Below are 21,598 nucleotides of genomic sequence, written 5' to 3'. Positions count from 1 at the left end.
CACAGGACCCTGCTGACCCCCGAAAGCAGGGCGGGGAGGAGGTGTAGTCAGGGGAGCTGAGGTCAGGAGAAGGGCTGAGCCTGTCCACCACCACCGCCACCCACCCCACCCCCGCCCAGCCCCGGGGACTTTCGATTGTCTTCCGTGGTGGGGAGGGGTGGTGGGTAGAGATTGGTGCAAAGCTTGAGTCACCTTGGACTTTTGGCCACCTGAAGTTCAAAGACCTGGAGACTGTTGTTCCTGGTTGTTGGCTTCATGGTTTGCATCCCCAGTGGTCCTGGTGGCAAAGAGGCAGCACTTGGGAGTGGTTAGGATGAGATGACAAGAGAAACAGAAAAGGGGTCATGGCATGATGGATGGGGCGAGAGGTCACTAGGTTCCAGCCAGGAGGGGCGAGTCGTCACCCTGTGGGAGGCACCAGGCGGGGCTGGCTGGAGACAATCCAGCTGGGTGCGTTTTTGAGGTTCACCTTTTCCCCCCATGTGACTTTGGGCAGGATCTTGGGCAATTGATAGAACCTTTCTCTTTTATTTTTATTTTTATTTTTTTATTTTTTTAAATGTATTTTTGATTAAAAAAATTTTTTTTGATTGAACCTTTCTGACGCTTATTTTCTTTTGTTCTCTTTTTCTCTCTTCTTCTTCTTCTTCTTCTTCTTCTTCTTCTTCTTCTTCTTCTTCTTCTTCTTCTTCTTCTTCTTCTTCTTCTTTTTTTTTTTGACTCTTATTTTTCTGATCTGCAAGTGCCTTCCTCAGCTTCTCCTTTTAGCTAGCCCCTCCTCGCGCTACTGCTCCCGCAGCTCCTCTCCCGCCCTCGGGCCTCCCCCTGGGCTCCTCCTGAGAAAGTGGAGGCAGAAACAAGGAGACCCACGGGGCCTCCAGCTCCAGCCAGCCTCTCTGGCTCCTGAGTGCTGGGTCTTCCTGAGCCCGCGGCTCTGCGGCTCTGCGTAGTCCTTAGAAGGTTCTTCCCTTAGCGCCGCCGGGTATTTACATCCGTGACGTCCTCGTTGGTGCAGCTTCTGTCTCTGGAGCCGGGAGTAGGGGTACTCTAAGCTCCCAGCCCAGGGCCTCTACTCCTGGCTGCACCCCCAGGTTCCCGGAGGAGTCACCCCCCCCCACCCACGCCTGAGCCATTTGCCCTATGGCCTCTAGGTGGCGCTGCCTGTCTGGTGCACCTTGACTCCTGTGGGGGCAACGTTTGCTCAACCAAATGCTCCTCTTGGGTCTCCTTGGGGGCGGGAGCCGGCGCTGGAGTTGGGGACACCGCCTTGAATGAGCCCAGGCCTCGGTTTTGGGGCGCTCTGAGTCCCATTTGGTTATCCAGTCGATTATTATAATGTGATCTTTGATCCTATAGGGAAATGTGGGGCTCTTTTTTTTAAGACATCTAGGTGCCTTAAGCACTGTTTCTGGGGCACCTGGGTGGCTCAGTTGGTTGAGAGTCTGCCTTCGGCCCAGGTCATGACCTCCGGGTCCTGGGATGGAGCCCCATGTGGGGTTCCCGCCTCAGTGGGGAGCCTGCTTCTCCCTCTCCTGCCATTCCTCCTGCTTGTGCTTGCTCTCTCAAATAAATAAAATATTTAAAAAAAAAAAAACTATTTCCACATTGAAAAAGCAGGGACGCCTGGGTGACTCAATGATTGAGCATCTGCCTTCAGCTCAGGTTGTGATCCCGGGGTCTTGGGATCGAGTCTAGTATCAGGCTCCCCATGGGGAGCCTGCTTCTCCTTCTGCCTATGTCTCTGCCTCTCTCTTTATGTCTTTCATGAAAAAATAAGTAAAATCTAAAAAAAAATTGAAAAACCGATCATGTATTTTGGAGAATTAATTCAGTACGATATCAAAGTCTACACAGCTCTCTGTGGAAGTAACCACTGTCCACAGCTGGCTGTGCATCTCCCCAGATCATTTTCTACAGAGGAAATGTAGTCTTGGAGGCTGTGTTGTGCACGGTGAGGCCCCTTTCTCATGTTTAAGGGCTGGAGCCGGGTGGGGGGGATGGGGGGGCCTGAGCAGAACTGTGTGGGAGGCTGGGAGGGGGCCTCGAGCTCTGGGAAGCTCACAGGGCCCGGGGTGGTGGGCACGTGGGGAAGACTGCCAAGGGGCTCGGGCTGCTATTCTGGGCAGGGACAGGAGGCCAGATGGAACGTGGGTGTCACGTTTAGCAGATGGGGCTGTCGTGGCAGATCCAGGGCAGGGGTGGAATGAGAACGGTTCCGTGTCCACCCCCTCTGAAGACTCTACTCCGGCCAGCAGTCCCCGTCCCCTCATCCTCCCCAGCGATATCCCTGAGCCCTCAGCAGGTGCTCAGCTGTCTGAGTCCGCTCGGGCTGCTCCAACAGAAAACCATAGTATAAGTAACAAATAGTTATTGCTCACAGTTCTGGAGGCTGCAAGTCTAGGGCCAAGGTGCTGGCGGATTGGGCATCTGGTGAGGTCCGCTTGCCTCCTTAGTCACGGACACCACCTTCTTGCTGTATCCTCATGTTCTGGAAGGGGTGAGAGCTCTCCTGGGTCTCTTTTATGGGGGCACTAATTCCATTCATAAGGGCTCCACCCTCATCACCTAATCACACCCCAAAGGCCCCACCTCCAAACACCACCACACTGGGAATGAGATCACAACATAAGAATTTGGGGGGATACAAGTGTTCAGTCCCTAGCAATGGGCAACACTGGCAAGCGTATGGGTGATGCCTCATCCCAGGAATTGTGTACCTGAGACACAGGCTCAGGGTGAAGTCGGTTCCTGTAGGACCCACAGTGAGTGACCTCTAATGACTAGGTCTGTCTGGTGACCAGTCCCATCCTGAAGCTACCTGGGGGGCCCACTCTAAGTCACCTCCTTGGCATAAACTCAGGTGTGATCTAAAGAAGCTCCTTATGGGGGTGCCTGGCTGGCTCAGCAGGTGGAACGTGTGACTCTTGATCTCAGGGTTGTGAGTTCCAGCCCAATGTTGGGTGTAGAGATGACTTAAAAATAAAATCTTTAAAAAACAAAGAGGGGAGCCCTTATGAATAAGACACTCCTCTGACTTAGGAAATTCCAAGGGTTTTAGGAGCTACTAGGAACTGGGGACAGAGACCAAATATATTTCTTATTAAACCACAGGGACCTTATTTGGAAATCGGATCTTTGCAGATGTAATTAAGGTAAGGACGGAGATGAGATCATACTGGATTGCGGGGGGGAGGGGGTGGCGAGCAGTGCTAAATCCAGTGGATGTGTCCTCCTGAGAGACAGAAGAGGACATCCAGAGACACAGGGACAAGGCCAGGTGAAGACAGAGGCCGAGATTGTGGGGACATAGCCACAAGCCAAGGAACACTGGAGGGCTGCCAGCAGCCACCGAAGCTGGACGAGAGCTATGGACAGAGTCTCCCCCAGAGGCTTCAGTGGGAGCCGACTCTGACAACACCCTGATTTCAGGACTTCTTGCCTCCCGGTGTAAAGCAATACATTTCTGTTGTTCTAAGCCACTCGGTCTGTAACTTGTTACATCGATCTTAGGAGAGTAATTTTGCTACTATTTCTTTAAATTCTTTTAAGCCATCTGTTTTCCTTTTTTCTTTTTTTACTTATATGTTTTATCACTCTAAGCCCCAGGCTCGGTAAGGTACTTGGTTCACTGTGCTGGTGAGGCTTTTTCAAATGCACGGTGACGTGAGCACAGCCTCCCAGCTGAGCGTCTTGTCCCTTTCCTCCGCCTTCTGGATGTTTCCTTAAAATCAGGCCTTCCCCTCAATGCTGTGCAGAGTTTCTGAGGACCAGTAGTCCTCCTCCTGGGGTGCTCGGGTTGGCGCCCACACGCGGATCTGGCTTTCCTGCAAGTCTTCAAGCCGAGCGCTGTCACCCATCGGCACCCCGCCAGTCCTGTGACGCAGCTGAGGGGGGTCAGATGTGCCACCCCCAAATATGCCACTTTAGCAAAAGGATTATTTTGAGCCGCAGGCAAGTGAGATGCAGAAGAATTCTCTGTCCTCCCCTTTGCTACCGAAAAGCAGGGCATACATTTTCCTTTTAAGAAAGTGACATAAATTTCTTTTTGAAGGTGTCCCCTTTTCTCCTGTATCAGGAAGGGAAGTGACTCATCACTGAAGATGGAGAGGCACCAAAACGAGTCTGTATCAACAAACCTTATGAAAATAACCCTTTTCCATTAGTTTCCACCAGACATTTCCTAGTCATTTCCCCACAGTTTATCAGCTCCGGAAGCCCAAACCCCTTTTCTTTGTTAAAATGGTATATAAACCCCTGAGTCTAATCACTTCTTTGAATTTCACTGCTTTTCTTATGCATGTAAATATTAGCAGAAGTTGTCTGCCTCCCTCCCCACCCCCATTAATCTGTCATTTGTTAGCTTAATTCACAGGGCCGAGTCACTGCATCTAAGAGGGTAGAGGAAATGTTTTGCCTCCCTGACAAAGTGGTAGGTCCCCATTTCGAGGACAGAACAATGAGGCTCAGAACAAGCAGTTCCTTGAAGCCTTGAGGACTCATCTGTAATAAGCCTGGGTCTCTCAGACTGTTGCCCCCAGGAGGGGAGCCACCTTTGCATGGCAGGCTTGGCTTCCAGAGTCTCTATTTCCTTGCCCCTTCCTCAGCCTTCTAGATGTTGTGGCTAAGACCAGGGATTGGGGGCTTTTGTGAGACTAGGGCTTAAGCCAAGCCACCCCCTGCCTCTTCCTCTCCTGATTCCCTCATTCTGAGTCTCACAGGCAGTTTACAGTTGCTCCAGTCTGAAAGTGTTGGGGAGGCCTGGGGTTCAGCCTCCTGGCACTCAGCCACAGGTTCGGCCTTTTGAGTCCAGGGGTTGTGGGGAGCTCTGGCAGAGGGCCTTGTTCCCTCGTGGACAGATAGCTGCAGCTTCCCGGCTCCAGATGGGCCCACGTGCTCCTGAATAGCTTCAGCACCATGGGAGGTGGACCTCTGCCAGAGGCCAGCCCGGCCTGGGGCGGGCAGCTGGTCTAGAAGCCTGCAGGGGTTGTGATTGGCCAAACTGCCTGGGTAGGAAGTCAAAACACTCTATTTAGCTTTTGGCTGGACTGGTCACTTCCTGGATGCCATGATTACAGAAGGAGCTCTGCCTGCCTTGCCATTTGGAGTCTCTCAGCCTTCTTTGCCCCAGGTAAGCTCGAGGGTTGGGGTCTGGAGCAAGGCCTGTCAAACTTTCTGCTTTGGTGCTATGGTAATAATGCCAGTAGTAAATAATTACTCACTCTGGGACAGGTGAGGTTCTGAGAACAGCAGTTCTCAAAGGGGTCCAGGCCCTTGGGGCTGTTGAAATCATTCCAGGAAGCCCATAAGGCCAAACTATTTTTATAATAATATTAAGATGTCCTGTGCCTTTAATACTTTCATTCTCTCACATGTGTACGGCCGAGTTTCCAGAAGATATGGGCTATTGCAACAAGCTGAATGCAGAAACAGATGTGAGAATCTAGCTGTCTTCTGTAAGCTGACATTAATGAGGTGCAAAAATGTAAAACAAAGCCTCTCTTTTCATGGAGGTTTTTTTTTTTTTTGAAAGCTTGGTTATTTTTCATTAAAAATATTGTTACTATTAGGCTTCTTTTACTTTATTTTTTTAATGTTAGGTTTATTGTTGATGGTGATTAAAAACTAATGCATAGTTTAAAAAATTCTGTTTTAATTTCTAAATGGTAAGTATCAGTATCTATAATCCACATAACTAGATATGCTTTGGGGTCCTCAATAATTTTTTTTCCCTAAGAATGTAAAGGGATGGGGCGCCTAGGGGGTTCAGTTGGTTAAGAGTTCGACTCTTGATTTTGGGTCAGGTCATGATCTCAGATTCATGGGTCCCCAGCCTCGTGTCAGGCTTCAGGCTTAATGTCCCTCTCCCTCTGTTCTGTCCCCTGCTCTATCTCTGTCTCTGTCCCTCTCTCTCTCTTAAATAAATAAATAAATAAATAAATAAATAAATTCTTTTAAAAAAAGAGAATACAAAGAAGTGCTGACACCAAAATGTTTGGGAATTACTGATATAGGACAAGGCCTCCTCTGGCCCACTGTCTGTATTTATAAATAAAGTTTTATTGGAACACAGCCATGTTCACTAGTTAACATATTTTCCCTGGCTGCTTTCCTGGTACAACGGCAGAGTTGAAGAGTTGCAACAGAGACTATGTGGGTCACAAAGCTGAAAATATTACTCTGGTCCTTTAAGGGAAAGTTTGTTGGCGGCTGATGTAGAATAATGCATTTAATTTTCATATGCAGTCTTTATTATCATTTCTATTTTACAGATGGAAAAACAGAGGCACAGAGAGGTTAAGTCACTTTCCTAAGATCACATAGTCAGTGAGACTGGAGCTGAGGTGGTGGGAGTGGTTCTAGGGAGGGTGGTGGTGCCGAGCTCCTCAGGGTCCAGTGACTGACCCAAAAGTCTGTGGTTAGTTTCCTGCTGCCTGGCCTCTGATTTTCCTTCTCCGGTACCCTGATATTCCTTGAGGACCATCCCCTTCTCCGTGTCTGCAGATTTTGTGGGCTTCTCTGAAGCCCTTTCTAGGGAGAACCAGGAGCTGCCCTTACAGATCAAAGAGAGGCCTTTTAGCTCAACCTGAACAAGGGCTTATAAGCGGCCTTTTGCTCACCTGAATCAACACAGTCTTCTGACCTCCTAGTCTCACGGACTACAATTTTGTAGCTCTTGCCCATATTCACAGAAGCATTCACAGAATAGGCAAGGAGGTGAGGCCTGGGGATGGGAGGCAGGGTGGGAGTCTTCTACCATCTTCATCTGTGGGGCAGCTTCCGTAAGGCTGGAGTGGGAGCGTGTGGCAGGTGCACTGGGTGGGTTTGAAGGTGGAGGGAGGCTAGGTTATCAGTCCCTTTGTATGAACTTCACCTTTATCTGTACCTCAGATACATTGCCTGCATCTTAAGCTGGCCATGGCCATCCCCTGCCACCCACGGGTGGGCTGCTCTGACCTTTGACCTCTAGGACTCCCCACCAGCTGCCAGGGTATTTTCGATAGGAGTTCTGCTAATGTTTGGGGCCTCACGGGTGCTCCCTGGGGTCTCACTGGCCTGATCATACAGGACGGTCAAGGGGGCACCTGGGTGGCTCAGCGGTTGAGTGTCTGCCTTTGGCTCAGGTTATGATACCAGGGTCCTGGGATCGAGTCCCGCATCGGGGTCCCCGCAGGGAGCCTGCTTCTCCCTCTGCCTATGTCTTTGCCTTTCTCTCTGTGTCTCTCATGAATAAATAAAGAAAAAAATTTTTTTAAAGGACGGTCATTCGAAGATGGTTTATCTTCCAGGATGGTTACTTTAAGGTAGAACTTGGTTGGCGGGCAGACTGCAGGAGACCTGGGTGCTTGAGGGCGGAGGCATGGGGTGGCGGTGGGGTCCACTGCTCTGCCTTCCAGCCGGGACAGCTGGCAAGGACCTGGATAACATCTTTGGCCTTGGCTTTCTTGGGCTTGTTAAGGCAGTCAGGATTTCTAGAGCTCTGGACACTAAGCTTGGTGAGGAACAGAGCTTGTCTGCCTTGTTCTTTGCTGGGTCTGGAGCGACACTCAGACATGGCAAAGACTGGATGATTAGAGTCACAGCTTCCTTGGCTACTTTCAAACACTTTCAAAGGGCCTCCTTCCACCATTCCCCCAAAAGAGACCTGGGGAGCACTTTGCAGAGGGATAAAGACCAGTCCAATCAAAAGCCCTTTGATTCAACTTTTTTATTTTTTTTTTCTTTTTGAATGTCATGCAGTAATTCACAGTCCCAAGCCCACAGTTTTCAAACAAGGTAGGAAAAAGGAAAAAAGAAGCAAAGGAAATCGGTGGTGGTGGTGGTTTTTTTTTTTTTTTCTTTTGTTATTTCAAGCAGGACCAAATGTCAGAAAAAATGCTTCTTTTCTCAATCATTAATTTTTTTGTCCTTTTTAAAATTGTTTATTTTTTTTAAATTGATTTCTGCAGGCAGTAATAGTAGGGTTTGGTATAACCAGCAAGCACTCCTGTGTGTGTCTGAGAACGTGTGTGGGGTATGAGTGTCTGGTGGAGGTCTGTGTGGGACGCTGGGTTTCGGCTTCACTTCCCGCTTCTCCGCCACACACGGGCCACCAGCTCGCGTTCACCAGGGAAAGGAAAGATTCGATTGAGATGATAAAACTCATCAATAGAAGCGATTTTTTTTCTCCCCGTTTTTCTTTTAAAAATGTTTTTTTTTTTTTTTAAATTTTCCATTTTCCCCAAGGTTCTCCAAAAATGGCTGAGTTAATTCGAATCCCTTGGCTGTGTGGTTTGTCTGCCCCCGAGGGCACCCCACCTCCCGACCCCGTGGGGGGAGGAGGGGGGTCGGGGTTGGGTGGGGGGCGCATCACTGCCCAGGAGCGGCTTTTTTGTTGTTTTTTTGTTTTTGTTTTTGTTTTTGTTTTTTTTCCTGGCCGAGGGTCTTTGCGGGACACCCTGGTGTGTCCGGGTCCTGGGGACTCCCTCCAGAGTCCGGGGTCGTCCGGCAGGTCCTCTCCCGGGCCCTCCCGGGCCTCCCCCGTGTGCTGGGCAGGTGGCAGCGAGGTGGCCCCGCGGCCCGTGCGCGGCTCCTCCCCGTGGGGCGTGTGCGTGGGGTGCGTGGGGGGGGCCGGGCGGGCGCAGGTGCCACCTCGCCCGGGCTTAGCACCAGTCGTCGTCGTCGGTCTCGCTGTAGGCTTCGTGCAGGCCTTTCCGGGAGCCCGGCCCGCGGGGCCTGGCCAGTCCGTGGGCCAGGTAGTAGCCGTTGGGGAGTCGCCGGCCGTGCCGGGAAGGCGAGGCGCAGGCCGGGCCCGGGGCCCGGGGAGTCCTGGGCGAGCACGCGTGTCGCGCGGGGGGCGGCGCGTCGTAGGCCGCGGCCCGGGGCTCCTCCCCGCCGCCGCCCCCGGGGCCCTCGGCCTCGTCGTAGTCGGAGCCCCGGTAGTAGCCGTGGTGCCGGGGCCCGGGGGGGCCCTCGGACGCGTGCGCGCCCGACGCCGGCCACCGCGCCCCGCCGTGGCGACACGCCCGGGGGGACTCGCTCCGGGCCGCGCCCAGGCCCCGCCGCTCCATCGCGGGCGAGCGGCCGCTGCCGAGGCCCCCCGCGGGCGGCCGCTCCCCGGCCAGAGGCTCGGTCGCGGTCGCGGGGCCCGGGTACCTCCGCGGGCCGCTGGGGGCCGCCCGGCCCGGCCGCGCCGGCTGCTGCTGCTGCTGCTGCTGCTGCTGCTGCGGGGGCCCCGAGCCGCCGGCCTTACGGATCACGGGGGAATAGGACACGTGTGGCCGGGGGGTGGAGGGGGTCTGGGGGAGCTGGCGGCGTCCCCGCCGCGGAGTGCTGGTACCAGATGTTGAGGGGGCTGGGCTTCCACTTACGGAACTACTGCCCTACACGAAAATTGAAACAAAGGAAATCAAAAAAAAAGATACAACAAAATCAACCAGAAGGAGACGGAGGAGACACAGAGGACGGGAGGGAGAGAGGGAGGGGGCAAAGGAAGACCAAAGGGGACGGGGAGGGACCGGGAGGAGGAGAGGGGGACACGGGACATTTGAATGGAAAAAAAGGAGAAAAGCAACAGCCACAGAGAGGAGGAGGGAGAGGAGGGGGGAGGGGGGAGGAGGAGGGGGAGGGGAGGAGGGAGAGACAAGGAGGGAGGGGAAGTCGAAAACCAACACAACAAAGTGAAAAGAGAAATGAGAAATGGAGTTTTGTAAGTTTCGGGGTTAAATAGCAGAAGTTTCAAAAATTACTCACAGGCGTCCAGAGGACAGAAATCATAATCGAAACAAAAACGGAAGCTGGGTTAAAGGAAAGCAAAAGGCAGCAGGCAGCCGGCGGGGGCGCGGGAGCCGTAAGGACTGCGCTGGCCAGAAACTCAAACGTGATCCACAACCAAAGAGGAAGCAGCTGCGGGGCAGGGGAGGGGGTGGCAGGCGGGCAGGGGGGCTGGGGGGGGCAGAGGGGGGAGCCAGAGTGGCTGGGGGTGGTGCCTACCCTGGCCCGGCTCCCCCGGGGCTTGGGGACCCCGATGGTGGCCAGGGTCAGAGGTCACAGTGGGCAGTGAGGACCCTGCCTAGAGTGGCTATCTGGTGTGTCCCTCCATGCCCCCCTCTCCCCCCACCCGGGCGCTGGGCTCCCATGGGCTCGGGTCAGGGGCGCCTGGTGCCACACCCACCTGCCGGTGTGCCATGTGTTCTCGGCCCTCGCTGGGCGAGCGGGACCAGCGCTGGTCCCGGGCCCGGGCCCGGCCATGGTCAGGCCGCTCCTGGGCGTAGCGCTCCTTGTCGGAGGGTGGGGGGTGGTGGTGGTGGTGGTGGTGGTGGTGCTGCCGGTGCTTCCGGTCCTTGGGCCGGCCCCGCTCTTGGTCTCGCTCCTTAGATGGCAGGTCCCCAGACTGGGTGGTCATGCTCAGGTCTGTCCCCAAGCCTGGGCCGGGTGGGGGAGTCAGACAAACAGAGGGCCATGAAGGAGGGGTGGGTGGGATGTGTGCACAGGAGACCACCCAAGAGGTCTGCAGGGACACCTTTCCCTGGACCGAGGGAGGGCCTGGTGGGCATCAGGGGGTCTGGCCCCCAGGCTCTGAGCAGCAGCTGGCCCAGCTCGGGGTCCTGGGTCCTGTGTGAGTCTGGGAGTCCTGTTCTTCATCCAGGCCTCTCCTGTTTTCTCCCTCCACGTTTGCCTGACTCTGCCTGATTTCCCCACCCCCCCACCCCCGTCTCCTGTACAGCCTCTAGTTCCTGGGTCCCCTGGGGTAGCCTACCTGTGTCCACGTCTGTGTAGCGGCCCAGGGAGCGCTCAGAGGCTCGGTGGCCGCGGTCCCGACGCCGCTGGTGATGCCGCTGGTTCTCTTCAGGCGGCACCCTCTCCAGGGAGTAGTCGTCCAGGCGCCGGGCCTTGGGGCCCAGCACGGAGGCCGAGCGCTTCATGGGGCTGGTGTCTGAGATGGTCTGGGGGGGTGGACAGGCCAGCGGGCCAGGGTCAGTGGCTGGCACCAAGTGGTCCGGGTCTGTCCTGCCCCATCAGCCCTCAGTGACCGGGTGTGACCATCTGGGGCAGAGTCCGACTGAGTGGGCCCTGGGGCTCGGCTTCTGGTCCAGCAGGGTCCCGGGACTCCTCTGCCTCCTCCCAGGCCCCATCCTGGGTTCCGGCCAGGAGGCTTCATCTGATCCATCCCTGCTGTTTCTCAGGACCACCCCGGGGAGGTACCACCCCAGCCCTGTGTGTCCAGCCAGGAATAGGTGGTGAGCTGAAGGGGAGACCTTCCTCCATGCAGAGTGCCACTTGGGGGCACTGGGCATTGGGCAGCAGGGCCCTGCACTCACTCCTGCCTACTTTCCTCCCCCGGTGGTCAGGCCTCCTACATGCTCAGAGCCAGGCGCCCAGCATCCCAGCTCACTGTCCTTCCTCGGGCTAGCCAGGACCAGGCTTTCCTGATCACCCAAATCTGGCTCTTGTAGCCAGCCCTTGAGGGGCTTCCCTGGTATCTGAGGCCCTGCGGGGGGACCCACTCTTCTTGGCCTGCAGCCGGGGAGCCAGCACGAACTGCATCCCCTGGGTCAGACCCCGGAGAGGGGCCTGTGGTTCTCTGCTGCTGGGAGAGGAGAGGAGGAAGATGACAGCCAGGGCTGGCCCAGCTGAGTGGCCAGTGGCCCTGCTCAAGATGGCAGTTTTAAGGGACGCAGGGCTTTGGCACCAGAGGGTCGGGGGTGGTGTCAGGGGAACGAGCCTCTGAAAAAGAGTGAGCCAGGTGGGGCTGCAGATCGCACTTCTTGGAAGGATGGCACCTCCTGGTTCCGGGGCTTGGAGGAGAAGACGGGGGAGAGGGAGGGGGCAGGCCCACCCAGCGGGGCACACAGAGGACACAACACACAAGGATGGGGCTTCATGGGGGCGGGGTGCAGTCTGCAAAGAAAGGGTGGGGTCCAAGGAGTGGAGAGATGACAGGACTCCCACGAGGGGGGGTGGGCGGGAAGAGGGGGCCGGAGCCCAGCTGGGAGGCGGGCGGTGCGGTACATACACTGAGGTTATTCCCACGTGGCCGGCCCCTTCTCCTCTGTCACAGCCCCACGGGATGGTGCACACAGAAAAACAGAAAGAAGAAAATAAATATAAAAGCCAAGAGGGAGAGTGAGAGGAGGTACACGGAGATGCCAGGGTTGGGAAGAAGGAACCTGGGCAGTGGGGGAGGGGGGCAGGGAGGCAGGGAAAGAGGTTAGAGTCCCTGGTGTGTGAGTGACCCCGGGCCCGGCTGGCCAGCCTCCTACGGGTGCAGAGCAGACAGACAGGAGACACCAGAGACAGACAGATGGCAGAGGCACGAGACCGACAGATGGGATGGTGTGGCCACAGGCCCCTGGCCCTGGGCTCTGCCTCATGCAATGCGCCCCAGCCCTGGCTCCGGCTGCCACTCAAAGCTTGGGGAGGGGGTGGCTGTCAGCAGGCTTGCCCCAACCCTCTCTCGGAGCCCAGCAACTCCGTCCTGGGGGCAGACGGGGGCCTGGCAGGATGGGGCTGGGCAGCCACATGCAGATGGGTGCCCCCCCGACCCAAGTTCTCAGCAGCCAGGGGCCAGGTCCCTGAGCCACCCTGGCCCAGCCAGGCAGAGCACAGCCCTCAACCCCGTGCAGACGCCACGGCACAGCACACGGGAAGCCTGCCACAGCCAGACATGCCACCCTGCCTCTCGGGCTGGGCGGGCAGCCAGCCATGCTTCTGGCTTCTGGTCCCTCTGTCCCTGCGAGCCTGGGGCAGTGGGATCACGCGCCACCCCCTTCCCCCCACCACCCCCACACTAACCAAGTGGGCGCTGCAGCTGGGCAAAGCAGCCACACACAGACATATGCCAGGCATACGCCCCTGTCCCTCCCCACTGGCCCCCACAAAGACCAGATGGGAGATACAAACCCCAGCTGCCCCCAGGCCCACCCCAGACTCGGCTACTGAGTCTTAGGATCTGCCAAATTCCCAATAGCAGACCTATGTGCATGTGTGTGCGTTCATGTGTGCAGTATGAGCACATACATATGTGTAGTGTGTGTGTGCACGCGCGCGCGTGCATGTGCATGCCTGTGTGTGTATTCTTGACTGTGGCCGTCACCTGGCCCTGACACATCACCTCCCACACCCCCTCCACACCCCCATATGTCCTCCACATCCTCTTGCCTTGGCACTTCAAATCGGGTAGATGGAAACCACTGGGGCGTGACTACCGTAACCTGCCCCGGGGAGCCCCTTCCCCTCTCTGCCCTCCATCAGGGAGCAGGTGAGAGGGCCAGGGCTCCAGGCACTCCAGTGTGGCCGCGCCTGCCCCCTGCTGCTGGAGTACAGACGGCCCCACCCAAGCCTGGGTCCCAGAGGAAAGAGAGATGCCCTGGGTTGGCCCCCAGGGGCCTGAGCCGGGCCCCGGGGCGGTGGGTGAAAGCCCTCACCTGGTTCTCCGCGGGGAGGCGGGGCATGGAGGCAGCCCGGGCCTGGCCTTCCATGGGGAGGTAGTGCTCACTGTCCGAGTAGCCGTCTCTGCCCATCTCTCGCATCTCCACAGACTGCGGGGCAGGGGCACAGGGTCAGGCCGCGTGAGTCCTGCGGCCTGACACTAGGACCCCAGGGTGTGTATGCAGCTGTGGCTGTGAGGCCCACACCCTTCCCTCCTGTACTACTTGGGCCTGGGGGAGCTGTGAGGCGATGGTGGGGGATGTGGGGGGGACAGGGGCACCTGGGAGTTGGGCTGGCTGTTGGGCATGTCGGTGGGAGGCCCCCGCTCTGGGCTCCATGTTCCTGTCTTCTGGAACATCTCCTGGGCTCGCTGGGTCACCCAGGATGGGCTCTCCTTGATGCCGCCTTCATGAGCCATCCTGTGCAGGGGAACAGGGGGCAGGGTGGTGGTGGGCACTCCAGGGGCGTCTGCATGGGGAATGGCGCCCCCTGCCCTTCCATCCCCACCTCCTGGCCAGAGCCACACTCACAGGCCTCCACCTGGGTCCAGTTGGGAGGAGGGGAGGGCGTTCTGGCCGGGCCCCCCCTCCTGTGTTGGAGACGGGGGCTCCATGCGCTGGAACATGAGAGGTGTCCGGTTCTGGAGAGGCAGAGAGCAACGTGTGTTCACAGGGTGCAGAGGCTCAGGGAGGAGGTTGGGTGGGGTGTTCAAGGCTCAGGGCCATGTAGGGCCAAGGCTGCGGCTGAGAGACAGCAGGGACGCTGCATAGGGGAGGCTCAACATCCCCCCCGCCCCACTACCCAGCCCCCCAGCCTAAGTCATATCCTGACACTGCCAACACACACACACACACACGCACACGCACACACACACTCAGGTTTGATCCATCAGCCGGTCCTTTGCAAGTCCACGCAGAACAGGATCACTTCTCACCCAGGTCTGGCCCCATGGACTCCCACCTGGACCGGCCGTTGCCTCCTCCCAGGTCCCCCTGTTCCAGCCCTTCCCCGCCACGGCCACCAGAGGGCGCCAGCGATCGCCGGCGTGTGGTCCCTTCCCTCCTCCCATCTGACCCGGAGCAAAAGTCAAAATTCTCCCAGGGCCCCCAAGGCTGCCCTGTCACCTCCACACCCTTGTCTCCACTATTTTTTCTTTTTTGAACTCACCACCCTGAGTTCAAGACCTGAGCTGAGATCAGGAGTCAGATGCTTAACGGACTGAGCCACCAGGGCCCCCCTGGTCGCCCCCCTTGCTCACTGTGTTCCGGCCCGTTGGCCGGATCACTGTTCTCCAAACTCGCCGTCCTGCCACAGGCCTCTGCACTGGCTGCTCGCTCTGCCTGGAGTGCTCTTCCCTCGGGTATCTACCTGGCTCACTCCCTCTCCTCTTCCTTTGCCTCTCTGCTCAGACATCACCTCCTCCAGGAGGCCTCCCCGATCACCCGTTTCAAACTGCATCTGTCTCCCAGCACCCTTTCCCACGGCATTTACTGTTTCCTGCCATGTCGGTCATTTATTATCGTTGGCCTTTCCCCGATTGGAACGTCCACTCTGCAGGGATTCCGGTCTGTTTGGCTCACAGCTGCACCCCCAGGGCGCAGAACCGTGCCTGGCACACAGTAGGTGCCCAATAAGTTCGGGGGAGCAGATCAATTCATTCAGGCCACCTCCTGGCCACGGCCCTACTTTCGGGGGACCTGGCCTGGGCCCTGGCCCCACCCCGCTGTTCTGGTTTGTCACCGCAGTGCCCAGGAGGGGAGGGCGCCGGGGCCCCGGGCCGTACCTGCTCCTCACGCAGGGCCTGCAGCTTCTTGGCCTTGCTCTGCCGGTAGTACTCCATGATCATCATTGCCGCGTAGATCTTCCCCACCGTCAGGTCTGTGGCTGGGGGCACAGCGCGAGCTCACCGTGGGTGGGGGCCCTGGCGGCACCAGCCTGGGCCCCGCGCCTGCCTCCTCTCCCCGCCCTCCGCCCCCCGGAGGGTCAGAGCCCAGGGCCGGGCGAGGTGCGGCTCTTACACTTGTGCGGGGTGACCAGCAGGTCCAGTGTCTTCTGGGACAGGTTGGGCCAGATGGCCATCATCTCCTTCCTCAGCTCAGCGTCCATCTGCTGTTTGTCGGCTCCGCCTGCAACGTGGGCACAAGAGAAGGCCTGACTGCCGGCCTGGGCGTCAGCCAGCCTCTGGGGCAGCTGGAAAGCCAGCAGCTCCTGCCAAGTCAGGCTCTGGAGCCCCGCTTCCCACGGGCCCCCAGCCCCCAGAGGAGGAACGACCATGCGGGCTCTGGGCCGTGGAGTGCCTGTGTGGGGTCTAGACGGCAACGGGAGGAGCTGGTGGCCCCACTGTGTTAGTCTGCGGTGCTGTGCCTCCGTTTTCCCATCTGCAAAATGGGACCACAGCAGCGGGACCTGCCTCGCTGAAGTGTCTGAAGTGTCTGGCACGGGACCACTACGGCAGCCCATGGGGCTGAGCCTCGGGGAGGCTGGGCTGTCCCAGGGCAGTCCTGATAGGGGCGGTTTCTCCCTCCACCAAGTCTCCCCTCCCACGGATGTGACCTTCAGCCGTCGCTGGTCCTTGGCACCTCATCCCCGCCACAGCGGGTCAGCGGGTCATTAAGGCTCTTTGCCTGCGATTCCTGGTCCCTCGCCTGACTGCCTGAGAGCATGACTCCTCCCAGCCCCTGTGCTTGGCCAGGGGCCATGAGATGAGTTCTTGCCAATGAAGTGTGAGCCCGGTGAGCTGCCACTTTGGGACCAGGGCCTTTAGCGGCCAGTGAGGGACACTCCTGAGTTCTTTTTCCAAAACTCTGTGACGGTGGTTGGTGGTATTGGACAGTGGCTGCTCCCTTGGGCCTGGCATCTAAGAGAGTGATGAAGGAGAGCCCCTGCCAACCCAGGGAGGACGGAACAGGAATCGGAAGCAAATTTTAGTCGGTTGGAGCCCTTGGGATTGTCTGTTGCAGGAGCACATCGTCATCCACCTCGACTGCTACACCAACCAGGCCCCAATCGTACTTCTGTTTTGGGGTACAGGGACACTGGTACCAAATTTTTACCAGCAGGTATGCGGCCACAGAGCTGAGCAAGGAGCAGAAGGCCCCCCGTTGGGCCGGATATGAGGTCTGTGGTTGCTGGATTGTTGGGGGGGGGGCGCTGTCCAGAAGATGCGGGGGAGGGCAGGGGCCGGCTACCAGCCAGCAGACAAGCTTTCAGCGTTTGAGCAGCCGTCCCCTGGGTAAGCCGGCGGAGGAGCTGCCCCGCCTCGGCAGCCGCAGCCTCCCTCCTGGCCTCCACTCCCTGTGAACCTCTCCTTGCCCAGCGCCTGCCCTCTCTGCCCCTCCTCGGCCCGCCGGTGCCCCTGCCCAGCTTCTCAGCAGATGTGGGTCAGAGCACAGACGTGTGCCCGGCTCTCTCCGCAGCTCTCACTCATCTTCACCCACGTGACCCTGGACACAGATGCCTTTAATTGGGGAAAGATCCTTCCGAAGGGCCTTTTTGCCTCTGCACAGGTAAAGCTCAGAACCCCTTCTGGGGTGAGTATTGAGGCCATGCGGGACTGACAGGCCTGGACTAGCACAGGTGCCCCTGCTCCGGGCTCCGTGTCCGCCCCCCCAACTCCACCACCAGAGGGCGCCTGTGGCGCCTCGGCTCCGAGCCCTCCGTGCTCCGCGGCTCCCCGGCCCCTGTGACCGCCCAAATCCTTGCCCTGAGCCTACAAGGCCCTGCGACACCTGCCCTCACTTCCTCTACTCCTCCTCCCCCCCCCCCCCCCCCGCTCACTCTGTTCCAGACACACCCGGCTCTCTGTTCCTCAGACACGCCAGGCAAGGTCCTGCCCCAGGGCCTTTGCTCAGGCTCTTTCCTTTGCCAGGATTGTTCTTTCTATGAATATCCACGTGGCTCCCTTCCTCACCTCCTTCAGGTCCCTGCCCAAACCCAAACAGGTCTTCTGGCTGGCCTCCCGCCCCCGGATGCCCTTCTGCTTTATTTCTCTTCGTTTTACAAACCACCTCGTGGTGTTGTTCCCCATCTCACCCACTAGAGGGCGAACTCCATCGTCTGGTCTTAACACCACCGGTGAAGGGGGTGGTGTAGTCACAGGGGCCAAGATGCATAGCGGTGGTGCTGATTCGTGGGTCAGGACTCCGGTTGGGAGGTCAGGACTATTGTGGGAGACTCTTGAGAAAATGTCCTGTGTTGTTAAGCTCTCATGACCCTTGACGCTAACCTATAGTTTTTCTTTCCTTATGAGAAGCAGCTGGAATTCACAGCTCTGTCTGCTGTCCCGGTGTAGCTAAGTGAGGCACCTGGGGTCTGTGTGGCAGCTCCTCTGCCACCCAGGAAGGGAAAAAAGAGAACATGGTATTTCCTATTGAAAGTCACTTTCTTGGGGCACCTGGGTGGCTCAGTGGTTGAGTATCTGCCTTCGGCTCAGGCTGTGATCCCAGGGTCCTGGGATCGAGTCCCTAATCAGGCTCCCTGCAGGGAGCCTACTTCTCCCTCTGCCTGTGCCTCTCTCTGTCTCTCATGAATAAATAAATAAAATCTTAAAAAAAAAAGCACTTTCTCTTTCCAGCTCATGTTTCCTATTTCTTGTGAAGAGAAAGGACACACTTGCCATTGAAGACTGAATTGTGGCTCCCCCCGCCCCGCCCCTAAATTCATGTTGGAACCCTAATCCCCTATGTAATGGCATTTGCAGCCTGGGCCTCTAAGGAGGTAATTAAAGTTACATGAGGTCTGACCCAGTAGGACTGGGGGCCCTATAAGAGAGAGACACCAGGCCAGGTGAGTGCACAGCAAGAAGGTGGCCATCTGCAAGCAGGGGAAAAGGCCCTCCCCAGGGACCAACTGCACTGGCACCTCGATCTCAGGCTTCCAGCCTCCAGAACCGTGAGCAAATAAGTTGTTTAAGCTGCCCCGTCTCTGGCATTTCATTACGACAGCCTGAGCAGACTACTGCACCCGCTCCTGGCATGGGAGTTAGGTAAGGGCGCCCGGGCAGGGTTTCTCAACCTGGTTATTAGCACTGTGGATGCTTGGGGCTGGATCTTCCTGGTTTGGAGGTCATTCCATGCACTACAGAGTGGTGAGCAACACCCCTGGCCTCCACACACCAGCTACTAGTAGCACCTCCTTCCCCAAGTCCTGACAACCAACCTGTCCCGAGACGTTGCCAAGTGTCCCCAGAGGGACAAAACTGCCCCTGGTTGAGAACCACCACCTTAGACCCTTTCTACTTCAATCTCACTTTCAGGATTGTCATTCATGTTTAAATAAAGGGAAAATCCTTAGGGGGATTTCAAGGTGGCCTCCTGCTGGGGTCGTGGGGTTCCCTTCAAGGCTGAGGCTCAGGCTTATTCTTCCTCCAGGTACAGAATTACTAACACCCAAGGTGGGGTTGGCAGAGGAACTGGACCAAGAGGTCCTCCTGGATGTAGGCCACAGTCACCCACAAACCAGTTGTGTTTCAGGGTTCTCCTCTCCCTCCATTCCATTCTGCACGACTCTGGTCTCAGAGTCTGTGCCTGCATCCCCGGCCTCTATACCCCAGATGCCACTAGCACCAGCTCCCTCCTAGTTGTGACAGCCAAAAATGTCTCCAGACATTGCTGATGTCTCTTGGCGGCAGGACAGGACAGGTCAGGTCCCTGCTGACCTAGGGCTTACCCCTCCCCCATACCTGATCCCCAGCCACCTCCGCTCTATCTTTTCCGCTGTACGCCTCAAATTCCAACACATTTCATACTCCATGTATTTATCACGCTTATTGTTTGTGACCTGTTTGCCTGCAGCCCCATGAGGGCTGAAGGTGCATTTGTCTCTCAGGGCTGTGTCCCACATACCAACGACAGGGCTGGGCACACAGCAGGCACTCAATGGGTGCTCTCGTTCAGTGAGCCATGGCTAACATGATAACAACGTGCCAGGAGGCCACCCTCTCGGGTGCACACAGGGCACAGCCTTTTAGGTTCCCATGAGGCTCACCCCAGAACCTTCCAGAGTATGGCAGATCCCACCTGCAGAGAGAGTCTGGTCTCTGGGCGGATTAAAGGGCAGGACTGGGGACACCTGGGTGGCTCAGTGGTTGAGCATCTGCCTTTGGCCCAGGGTGTGACCCTGGGGTCCTGGGATCGAATCCTGCATCGGGCTCCCTGCAGGGAGCCTGCTTCTCCCTCTGCCTGTGTCTCCGCCTTTCTCTGTGTCCCTCATGAGTAAATAAATAAAATCTTAAAAAAAAAAAATAAAGGGCAGGACAGTGGCCTTTTGGCTGGTCAGCTATGTGGAGTCCTGAATGAAAGTCCAGCCTGGCCCTGGGTGCAGTTAGTCTGGACTGTGGCCCTTTCTAAGCCAAGGCAGAAGGCATTCTTGTTTTGGGAAGCTGAGGTCCCTGTGCAAGCAGCGGCATGTCAGGGCTGAGGACCATGTGGGCATGGGGGATGCCAGGCAGGTGCAGAGATGTGCGGTGCTAGTTGGCTCTGGGTTTATCTTTTCTCCCCCCCCCCCAATGTTGGGGGTGGCTCCACACGGGTGGCTCAGTGGTTGTACAGCTCTCCCTCTGTGCTCTCCCAGGAAGTCGGATGTTAGGCTTTGATCTGCTAACTGGGTTTACGTCTGTTCTGGTGGGTGGTTGGCTCTGCCCTCATTGCTTGGCCAGGGGGCGCAGGAGGGAAGGGGCCGGTGAAGGGACGCAGATGGAGTCCCTTGGAGGGAGGATTCAGGGGTTCAGACACAGCATCCGGGAAAAGAGAAACATGAAGAGAGAAGGATTTTCCCCAGGCAGAGAAGAGATTCTCCTGGGTGCGGAGAACAGAGGGGCGGGGAGGAGGGAGAGATGGACACACACAGGGGACGCAGAGGTGAGCAGAAGGACCTGCCCTCTCCCCCAAGAATCTAGCTAAGAAGGGCCTCCCAATTTGTGGAGGATCTGAATTCTAGAGGTTAATCCATTCTCCCACGCTGCCCCCTGCTTGCTGGAAAGGAACTCAGTGTGTTTAGAAGTAAATTGAGCTGTTGGGAAAAAAATAAAAAAAAGTTACACTTTCAGCTCGCCTAGACTCAAGTCAGCTAAAAAAGCTGTGATTGTCATCACTGTTGAAGCTGTTGTCCGCAGCACTCAGCTGACCTTCCTTAATCCCCTAGACTGGCTCAGCTGTTTCCTGGGGAGCCCTGGGAGGAGCCGTCCCTGGCTCAGAGACGCCGGTGGGGGGGGGACATGATCCCCCAGGAACTGAGTAGCCTCTGGAGTATGAGTGACAACAGTCACAGCCCAACTCAGACACATCCCCAGGAGCCTTTGAAATCCTCATGTGGGGAATCTGGTAGGTGTCGTAGAGACTGGGTTGACTGGGGTCCTACAGAAGGTGCCCTCATGGTAAAGGACAACTCAGCAGGTTGTCCAAACCCTACAGATCCAGAAAGAAAGGATGGCTCCCTGATTGGCTCCTGGGAGGTCACTTCTAAGTCCTTAGAGTGTCCTGTGTGATAAAAACGTCTTTGTTTATGTGAGCGCCTTGGGTACACAAGACAGTTTATCCTAAGAGTGTGATTTATGGTGGGGGCCTTGGGCCATGGGACCCACCATTAGTGTGACCTCTGGAGGGCCTGGATCTGTGTAGCTAAGCTCAGCTCAGCCTACATGGCCCACCCCAACGTACACTGCAGTCACCAAAGCTTGGGTGGGCTTTCGTGGTTGGCAACACTTCATCTGGGCTGTCACATCCTGTTACTGGAGGGCAGCAAGGCTGCCCATGAGACTCCCCTGGGAGGTGACACCTGAAAGTCTGCACCTGGTCTCCCCTGGACCCTGACCCCAGGGCCTCTGCTTTGCAGACTTTAACCTGTATCCTTCTCTTGTAATAAACTGTAACTGTGAGTCCAATGGTGCCTCTCGGTTCTGAATCTTTCTAGTGAATCACTGAATCCGAGTCTTGGGTCCTCTCAGGACCCCTGAACGGGTCCCCAGAGAGGGACAGCAGCTGGGTCACGGTCACAGAGGCGTTATATACCAAGAGTGGGTGCACCACTAGACCCATTTTATAGGCAAGGGAAACATAACAGACAGAATTTTAAAGGTTGCCCCTGCCTCCTGCTCCAAGATTCTGGTTATTCAATCAAATGCAAGTCTGGAGACTGCTAGGAAAGGTCTTTACACATGTAATTAAAGTCTCAAATCAGCGGACTGTAAGATACA

The 21,598-nt window shown here is 56.8% G+C and overlaps 1 protein-coding gene across 4 annotated transcripts in view; it reads right to left on the bottom strand.

The window, feature by feature from the left end:
- Nucleotides 1–7,690: 7,690 nt before the first annotated feature.
- CACNA1A (calcium voltage-gated channel subunit alpha1 A) overlaps nt 7,691–21,598 on the bottom strand; it is a 214,563-nt gene continuing 200,655 nt past the window's right edge. For 2 of the 4 annotated variants that reach the window (XM_077859712.1, XM_077859713.1), the window contains exons 39-47: nt 15,426–15,533; nt 15,191–15,291; nt 13,938–14,047; nt 13,688–13,826; nt 13,404–13,517; nt 11,993–12,028; nt 10,736–10,922; nt 10,151–10,401; nt 8,494–9,359 (exon numbers count right to left, since the gene is read on the bottom strand). In XM_077859712.1, coding sequence (XP_077715838.1) covers nt 8,640–9,359; nt 10,151–10,401; nt 10,736–10,922; nt 11,993–12,028; nt 13,404–13,517; nt 13,688–13,826; nt 13,938–14,047; nt 15,191–15,291; nt 15,426–15,533 — 1,766 coding nt within the window. In that variant the 3' untranslated portion in view covers nt 8,494–8,639. Of the gene's footprint in view, nt 9,360–10,150; nt 10,402–10,735; nt 10,923–11,992; nt 12,029–13,403; nt 13,518–13,687; nt 13,827–13,937; nt 14,048–15,190; nt 15,292–15,425; nt 15,534–21,598 lie in introns of all 4 variants that reach the window. The other 2 variants (XM_077859714.1, XM_077859715.1) reach the window with 2 other exon arrangements.

Source organism: Canis aureus, chromosome 19 (genome assembly GCF_053574225.1).
Source record: "Canis aureus isolate CA01 chromosome 19, VMU_Caureus_v.1.0, whole genome shotgun sequence".
NCBI lineage: Eukaryota > Metazoa > Chordata > Mammalia > Carnivora > Canidae > Canis > Canis aureus.
The sequence above is the reverse complement of the archived record's forward strand: the minus strand, read 5'-3'. Positions and strand labels throughout refer to the sequence as shown.